General features: G+C 43.4%; 1 protein-coding gene and 1 pseudogene across 1 annotated transcript in view; one reads left to right on the top strand and one right to left on the bottom strand.

The window, feature by feature from the left end:
• Nucleotides 1-323: 323 nt before the first annotated feature.
• On the bottom strand, nt 324-8,043 carry LOC104986740 (annotated as a pseudogene).
• A 1,036-nt stretch (nt 8,044-9,079) lies between these two features.
• ARHGAP17 (Rho GTPase activating protein 17) overlaps nt 9,080-9,357 on the top strand; it is a 100,544-nt gene continuing 100,266 nt past the window's right edge. Inside the window, 1 exon segment of the mRNA XM_010837424.1 lies at nt 9,080-9,239. Coding sequence (XP_010835726.1) covers nt 9,187-9,239 — 53 coding nt within the window. The 5' untranslated portion in view covers nt 9,080-9,186.

Genomic DNA, 9,357 nt, shown 5'->3' with positions numbered 1-9,357 from the left:
TCTGCCTTTTCTAAAACCAGCTTGAACATCAGGAAGTTCACGGTTCACATATTGCTGAAGCCTGGCTTGGAGTATTTTGAGCATTACTTTACTAGCGTGTGAGATGAGTGCAATTGTGCGGTAGTTTGAGCTGGAGCACCTCAACTAGAGAAAGCCCGCACAGCAACAAAGACCAAGGACAGCCACAAACGAAATAATTTTTTAAAAAGTCAGTGAGAAATGAGATGGTGGGGAGGAGTGAACAATTTTTTTTCAGAACCTTTGTTGTGAAAGGTAGAGACAGATGGTGGTAGCTGAAAGAGCAGAAAGGTAAGGATTGCTTGCTAGAGTGACTTGGACAGGCTCTGAAGCTTAGGGGAAAGAGACAGGCACAAGATAAGGCCGGAAGGAAAATCAATGGAATGAAATCTTTTAACAAGTCTGAGTGGATAGTTTCCGGGGCATAATGGAGCAATTAGACTTCAACTGCAAAGCTGGATCCCTTGTCCTCTACAACAAAAGGGGAAAAGTAGAAGTGGAGGGAAGTGAGTAGATGATTTAATATAGGAAGGGGGTGTGGGAAATTGGGAGTTCCTGACTGCTGGCCTCTAGTGTCTGCAAGAGGACATAAGGCATACTTCAGGAAAGCGATGACAGTTTGGAGCGGTTCTTAAGGAAATGGGCAAGAGAGTTGGTCATGGCCATGATCATTTTGGGGATACAAACTGCGTAAGTGATGATTAATAGGAGCTAGTTAAAAGAATTAGGGTACATCTACACAGCAAATTAACTGCTGCTTTTTAAAAAGGGTAAGAGGGAATTCATTCACACCTGGAAAGATCTCTAAGGTGTAGTGTTTTTTTTTTTTTTTTTTTTAAAGTCAGAGAATATACACAAATATATAAATATTTCTAAAAAGCCTGAGAGAACAGTTTACTAATAGAGTAGTTTCCCAGGCAATGAAAGGTTTTCCAGGTGGTACTAATAGTTAAGAACCCACCTGCTAATGCAGGAGATATAAGGGATGCAGGTTTGATTCCTAAGCCAGGAAGATCCTCTGGAGGGGGGCAAGGCAACCCACTCCAGTACTCTTGTGCAGAGAATCCCATGGACAGAGGAGCCTGGCGGGCTGCAGTCCATAGGGTTGCACAGAGTCAGACACGACTGAAGCGACTTAGCACAATAGCACCAGGAAATGAAAAGAGGAGTGGGACTTAGCCAGGAAAAGTAACCTTTCATTCTTAAAAACTTTATACGTCTTGTACTTTTGGGCTGTCCATGTTTTTTCTTATACAAAGACTGTGCACTTGTATATTCTATCATTTTGAACATTCTGTGTGTATGTGCTTAGTCTTGTCCGACTCTTTGCAACCCCATGGACTGTAGCCTGCCAGGTTCCTCTGTCCATGGGATTTCCCAGGCAAGAATACTGGAGTGTGTTGCCATTTCCTCCTCCAGGAGATCTTCCCAACCCAGGGATTGAAACTGTGTCTCTTGGGTCTCCTGCATTGGCAGGCAGACTCTTTACCACTAGCACCACATGGGAAGTCCCATTTTGAATGTTAACAAAAGATAATATTTTAATTTCCCAAAGTCTACATAAGTATCTGCTTCTTATAAAAACGTGAAAGCATAACAAACACTATTTGAAGCATCCCTTGGCCACAGCCTCCAATCCCACTCATGCCCTTTCTCATAAAAAGTAACTACTGTTGAAGTCTCATAAAAAGTAATTATCTTTGAAGTCCTTAAAATATACCCTTTTTTTTAAGTATTGATATTTTTATTAAACAAAGTGACTCTGAAAAGTCATGCTCTGGTAAGGCACACACAGTGACTTTGGTTTTTTAAAGTGGCTTAGTTTCTCGTCTCTGAAGAATCATCTATGGCTTTGAAAAGTCTTTCGACGTATCTCCAGCCCTCTTGCCAGGTGACAGCACCAAAGGTGGGTATGTAGGCAAAACATCAGTAACAGCATTTAAAAGAAGATGCCCAGACTCAGCACTTTTAGGTCTGGGTGGGTTAGTCCCAGAGATAGCTGTGAATGTTGATTCACATCTGGTTTTGGGGGTGTGGATTCTGAGATAGTTTTAAGACTTGGTGGTACATTTTTAGTTGGTTTTTTCTTTCCTGGTGAACCCAAAGACTTTGGTTTGAGTGGCTGAAGAGTGAGATGAGATTGTGTTTCTAGAAATTTAACAGATTTCTGAGAAAGAATTCTTCGTCCTTGATTGCTGATTTGGTCTCAGAGGTGTGTTGGGGACACTTTTTGTTCCAAGTCAGCCAGTCATCCATAGGGTACCACTGCCTTGCTCTTCATTCACAATCACATCTATTCCTTCCTTTGTGATACCCAGAGTGTTACGCATTATCTGCAACACTTCATGATGTTGTTTTTGGTGTTTGAAAATACCCTATGAAGAGGTTTCTCACGAGGCTCTCGTCAACTTCTTCTGCATTACTTAGTAACTTCATCAATTTCTTCTGTACCTCACCCAGCACTTCCTGTTGGACCTCATTTTGTCTTTTTCAGATCTTTAACTTGTTCTTCCTTTAGATTCCAGGCAGCATTCACTTTCTCCTGATGTCCTTGTGCCGATGTTAATTTTCCTTCTAGGTTTATCTACCTTCGCCATCCATTCTGCAGCTACCACCTTCAGGTTAGCTAGTGCTTGAGCATCCTCCTTTACTTGTTCTCACGACACAGAAAGCTGTCTCAAAGTGTCATCTCTCTGCGTTGGGATGATATTCACTTGTTCCTTCAATGACTCTATCTGCAAACTGGCTTGTTGATTTGCACTCTCCATTGCATTAGAAGACAGAAGGAACTTTTCCTCCAATGCGGTGACTTTCATTCTTAGTTTAGCCGCTCTGTCTTCTGCAGCCAAAGCCTTGCAGTTATGAGGCACTTCTGCTTCGACAGCCCATCATGCACTCTCTCCTGCACCTGCTTTAAGCGTAGATCTTTGCTGTGTCAATGTTGAACCTCTGTCTGGAGGGCATGGTTTTCCATTTATTTCTGTTTTAGTACCAGTATGGCTTCATTTCTCTCCTGTCGAAGCGTGTCTTTTCTTGCATTGATGTCACTACATTTAAAAAATGACTTATTTCCCGTTTTGCCTTGTTCTGTTTCTTTTAACAGATGCTCAAAAGCAAGTGCCTTCTCCTCCATTGTAAAGTATTCCAATTTTTTCTCTCTCCACATCATAGACAGCTGCATATTTGTCTCTTGCAATGCTTGATTTTTCTGTTTCCTTTTCCCTAGATGTTTTTACTATTTTTTCCTCTTCCTCTTCTAGTTGACACATCTCTGATTCAACGCTGACTGCTATCTCCTTCAGGTTGATTACTGCCTGCTTCAAAAGGTCGTTTTCACTAACTTTATTAGTGAAATTTGCACTTAAACAAAGTAATTCATCACTTTTTGCTTGGATTAAAAGCTCCTTTTCCTTAAGTTTTGTAAGTCATCTTGTTTCTCCTGTAGATGCTTAATTTCTGAATCCACTTGTTCACACCGCTTTCTTTCTAGTTCTGAACCATCTGCGATGGAATTGGACAATCTCTGATTATCTTCCTGGAGGGTTCTAATGGTTGCATCTTTTTCCTCCATTAATTTTCTTAACTCTTCAATCTCTTCTTTGAGCATTTTGGAAGAGTCACTCAATTCATCAGCTTTAACTGCCTTAAGAGAGGCTGCTGACGTGGAGCTAAGTGGTTCTTCAGAAGGCTGTGGTAAAATCAGGTCAGACACTCCAAAGAGAAGGCCTTTGGCACTGCTTCTACAAAGCTGCTCTAGGCTGAGATTAATTTGTGCTACCTGCTGCTCCAAGTTTTTTAGTTGGATTTTATCCCTTTCATCGTTTTGATCAGGTCAGTACAGTTCAACTGTAGTTTAGAATTATTAACCTTGTCAACTGAAACCGGTGCCTGAAATTGTTGAAGTTCTTTCTGAAGACTGGTGGACCCACGCTGCATATTCTGTACCACGGCCATCATGTGCTCTTTGCATTCTTCTAGCATCTTCACCTGCTGTCTCAATTTATCACGTTCCCATAGAAGCTCCTCAAATGGATCCATATGAACGACTCTCACCTACCACCATTGCTGGATGTTTGCACTGTTGCCAGTAAAGTCTGACACTTCTGAGTCAAAGCATCAATTTCAATGTCTTTTTCTCAAACCATGTGGGATGAATTCTGGATTGTTTCTCTAAACATATGCTGATCGTTTCTCTAAACAAATATTCTCTAAACATATTTCAGGATATGTTTGGATATGTTCAGGATATGTTAGAGAAATCTGGTGGAGAGTTCTGTGATGGCATCTTTGAGTTTCAGGAGGTCAGCTTCTTTGGCAACAATTACATCTATCATTCTGAAATTTTCTCTTGTAAGATGATTATTTTCCCTAGTTTTCTCATCTAAAACAGCTAACATTAATTGATGAATCTCTTCATTACCTTGGCCACTGGAAGAAGCTGAAGATACTATCATACGAAGAAACCATATCTCCAAATTTTTTGCCAGATGAGCTGAGTTAGCTTACTATTCTCACCATGGGACAGCTGATCAATCTGTTCAGTTAAAAGAGTATACTTTTCAGTTAGAAGTTTAATCTCCAATTTTTGTTATTTCTTGTAATAACCTTTCAGTTTCGGCTTTAGATCAGTCATGCTTTTCACTTCCGTTTTCTATGTGAAGGCTCTGAACTTCTTTCTGTTACTCGAAAAATGTCACAGCGTTCTACTGGCATGTACTGGGATTCTTCAGGCAACTGGGTTTTGATTTGTTCTGCTGCATTTTGCAAATTCCCGATTTCCTCCCCTTGGGCGGAAAAGAGCTGATTGTGTTTAATATTCATTTGCTCTCGTTGGTATCTGAGATCTTTCTATTTCTTTTGATGAGATTTAATTTCAAGATTATCTTCAACTGTGCTCCATGGAGAGTCCTCAGATTCTATTTCTGGAACAGTTTTAGGGTTAATCATTGTTGCGGTTTGACTGTGTTCTTCCCTCAGTTGTTTCAATTCTTCTTTCAGATGATTATTTTCTTCTCTCATGGATGCAAGACTTTGGCTTTTTCCACTATGGTTTGCTGCAAATTTTCCATTTTTCTTAAGGCTTGAGCATACTGATTTAACTCCTCCTGAAGCTGTGAACCTCCTTGAAGTTTTTCAATAAAAAAATGTCTTTCTCCCTTATGTTGTTTCAACTGCTTCTGCTCTTCTAAACTAGACAAAATTTCTTTGGTTTCTTTGTGGTCAGCAATCATCTGCTCAACAGTATTTCTCTTGACCGAGTTTAACCAAACCCTCACACTCCAGCTAATAGGCAGAGCTGTCTGGGTTCTCTGTTCTTGACAGCTCTTTAATAGCTTGCTCAGACTTCCTCCTTTCTTCCAATAGCCTCTGTTCCGCCTGACACAATTCTGCTTCTGTCCTTTTTGCATTTTTTAATGAATTAACTTTTCTTTTTGCCCATCCAACTCTTTAGTAATGTTCATTTTATCATCTTTAAGTTGACGAACGCTCTTTTTTTTCACATTCTAGATCTTGTTTTAGTTTACTGATGATGCTGTCTCCTTCATTTTTTTTTTTTATTTCTGATCTTTCATCAAAACCACACACATTGTCGTTTTTTGTTTCTGCCTGTCCAGCTCTCCTAACTCAGGGATCAGTAATTTCTTTTCAGCAGTGCTCTCATTGAGTTTTTCTCCAAGTTCGTGTGTCCTATAGTTGAGCTTTTAATGGGTTCATATTCATTGCTCAATCTGACAAGTGATAGTTGAAGTTCCTTTTCTCTATTTAATAATGAATTCTCTTTTTCTAAAACTTGGGCTCGTTTTTGAAACTTCAGGTTCTCTTCAATGAGATTTTTATTCTGCTTCAAGCTACTTAATCTCATCATTTCGTTTTCAGCATCAGACAATGGCTCTTGTTGTCTGGATGCTTCTTCCAGGGATGTTCTCTGTGGACGAACTTTTTCCTTTTCTGTCACAGCATCACTATGCTTCTTAGTAGAAGGCTTCAACTCACCTTTTTTAAATCTTTTATTCATTTCATTTATCTGGTCTTGTTCTCAAACTAAAGCATCCATTTCCTTTTCTGCCGAAGATAATTTTTTTTTAAGGTATTTTACTCTAATCTCAAGTCCTTTGATTTTCTTGGTAGATGCTACTTTTTCAGTGGCTAGGACTTGAATAGCTTTTTGCTTATCATGAATCATCTCCTCGTAATCCTTTAATTGTTTTCGATGCCTGCCACTTATTTCTGCCAGTTTCTGCTGATGAATTTCCTGCAGTACTGCCATTTCAAGTTGATGGTCATCAATTTCCTTATTTCGATTCTATTCAAGTTCCTTGATAGTATTTTGCAGTTTATAGATTTCCTTTAGATTAAAACTATCTGCTCCACGTGCTGTAGAAGTTTGAGCAAAATGTCTCCAATGGCTGACATCAGCCTCAAGTCTTAAAACTTCATTTGACAATCTATTTATTTCTTGTTGTGACCAAATTAGATCAGCGAAGTCCATATCATCATTCTGGAAAGCTAAAGCATGCTGACAGACATCTAACCCAGTGAAGAGGGTGCAGGAGTTGAGGGCTGAAAGCTATCCTGAAGATTTACTGAGTGGGTGACTGATTATAGCTTTAGCCACTGATCCTTCATTGCTACCTGTCTTGCTGTCAGAAGTCTGATTTCTATGTCTTTCTGGCATAACTGATGTCTGTACCTAGTAGTTTGTTGCTTCAGCTGAAGCTCTGAGGCTTCATATTTCTCTTCTGTTCAGTTCAGTTCAGTCGCTCAGTCGTGTCTGACTCTTCGCGACCCCATGAATCGCAGCAGGCCAGGCCTCCCTGTCCATCACCAACTCCTGGAGTTCACCCAGACTCACGTCCATTGAGTCAGTGATGCCATCCAGCCATCTCATCCTCTGTCATCCCCTTCTCCTCCTGCCCCCAATCCCTCCCAGCATCAGAGTCTTTCCCAATGAGTCAACTCTTCGCAAATAGCTGTGAAAAGAAGAGAAGCGAAAAGCAAAGGAAAGATAATAAGCATCTGAATGCAGAGTTCCAAAGAATAGCAAGAAGAGTTAAGAAAGCCTTCTTCAGCAATCAATGCAAAGAAATAGAGGAAAACAACAGAATGGGAAAGACTAGAGATCTCTTCAAGAAAATCAGAGATACCAAAGGAACATTTCATGCAAAGATGGGCTCGATAAAGGATAGAAATTGTATGGACCTAACAGAAGCAGAAGATATTAAGAAGAGGTGGCAAGAATACACAGAAGAACTGTACAAAAAAGATCTTTATGACCCAGATAATCACAATGGTGTAATCACTGACCTAGAGCCAGACATCCTGGAATGTGAAGTCAAGTGGGCCTTAGAAAGCATCACTATGAACAAAGCTAGTGGAGGTGATGGAATTCCAGTTGAGCTATTCCAAATCCTGAAAGATGATGCTGTGAAAGTGCTGCACTCAATATGCCAGCAAATTTGGAAAACTCAGCAGTGGCCACAGGACTGGAAAAGGTCAGTTTTCATTCCAATCCCAAAGAAAGGCAATGCCAAAGAATGCTCAAACTACCACACAATTGCACTCATCTCACACGCTAGTAAAGTAAGTAATGCTCAAAATTCTCCAAGCCAGGCTTCAGCAGTATGTGAACCGTGAACTTCCTGATGTTCAAGCTGGTTTTAGAAAAGGCAGAGGAACCAGAGATCAAATTGCCAACATCCGTTGGATCATGCAAAAAGCAGGAGAGTTCCAAAAAAACATCTATTTCTGCTTTATTGACTATGCCAAAGCCTTTGACTGTGTGGATCACTTCTCTTCTAGATCGCTGCAAAGAATTCGAAGCCTCTCAATCTCTGATTTTAAGACTGATTCAAAGTCGACAACTTCATCTCTTGCAGAGTAAAGGAGTTCTTCTACCTTTTCAGCTCCCTTCCTCAGCACAGTTTTTGTGAAACTAGAAACATAGTCTGTTAAAGAGGCCATAGTACCACCCGCTTGCCCCAGGGAATGGCCTAAGCTGGAGCCAAGGCCACCAAACCAGGCCATTGTCACAGGTCGTAGAACTGACCTAATTTGTCCTGCGAAAAGGATTCAGCGGAGTCGGACAGCCTCACTGCTGACCAGCTCGAGGTTAAGAAAAAAATGAGGAGTTTCTAGGCAACGTGGGCTGCGAAGGCCCCTCTGGAGAACCCTCGGACCCCAGGTGTGGCCTTGACCTGGCAAAGAACTTGTCGGTCCTGTGGACCGGCGACCGTCACCGCAGCTCTGACGGTGCCATCGGTGAGCACGTGTTCATAGAAAGCACACCTTGTCTTTCTCTTTTTCTCTTCTTTATGATATGGAGTGACATTCAAGGTAGATTTAAATCAATAAAAGAGAAGCGGCACTACAGTAATAGTATTCAAATGGGAATAAAATATATTTAATTGCCTCTGAGTTTTTTACTAAGTGGCATCTCACATCAGACAGTCCTGCAGCTTGTTTCACGCAACTATTTTTTTTTTCTTAAAAAAGAAAATCGAGGAAACATGTACGTGGGACACGCGTCCGTCTTAAGAGACCAAGTTGCTGTATTTTGACAAACGTCTACACCTGCGCATAAGCACGGCCCTGATAAAGACTTGGACCGTTTCCACCGTTCCAAAGCTCCTTTCCCGTTCCACTTTGCGCACCCCGCCCCCCACCTCCGAGAGCCCTGTCCGGGGGTCTAGTCCCGAGGGTGAATTTTTGGCGGTTCTTGGGGTCTCCACTCTTTGTGTCTGCTTTGCCCACCGCGTGTTTGCGATCTAGTCTGGGAAGTGAGTTAAATATTAATATCACCCGAGCAGGCGATCGCTGAGCGGAAACACAAGCACGCCGAGGTCCGGGTGGACCGCGGGGCTCCGGGTGGCCGCGCGTGGCCGGGCCCAGGGAGCCTCTTGGAGGCGGGGGGACCACACGGTCCCCGGGCGGGCGGGCGGGCGGCGGAGGCCTGGCCGCGAGGCCGCCCGGGGCCTCGGAGCTCCTCGCCCGGCCCGACCCGGCCCAGCCGGCGGGCGGCGCCGCTGGAAGTGACGCGGCGAGGCGGGGCCGCGGGCCTGGGGAGCAGTGCCGCCGCCGCGCCTCGGCCGGGAAGCGATGTAGGAGCCGCCAGGCCGTCCCCCGTCCTGCCCGGCCCGAGCCCCGCGGGCCGCCGCCGCCGCCGCCACCATGAAGAAGCAGTTCAACCGCATGAAGCAGCTGGCCAACCAGACCGTGGGGAGGCGAGTGCGCCGCGCCGGGCCGCCGGGGTCGCGCGGGCCGGGGGTCGCGGTCGTGGGGGCGGGCCGGCTTCTTCCGCGCGCCCGACCGCTGCGGGCCGGGCTGAGGCTCCGCCCGAGG

Source organism: Bison bison, unplaced genomic scaffold (assembly GCF_000754665.1).
Source record: "Bison bison bison isolate TAMUID 2011002044 unplaced genomic scaffold, Bison_UMD1.0 scf7180017864072, whole genome shotgun sequence".
NCBI lineage: Eukaryota > Metazoa > Chordata > Mammalia > Artiodactyla > Bovidae > Bison > Bison bison.
The sequence above is the reverse complement of the archived record's forward strand: the minus strand, read 5'-3'. Positions and strand labels throughout refer to the sequence as shown.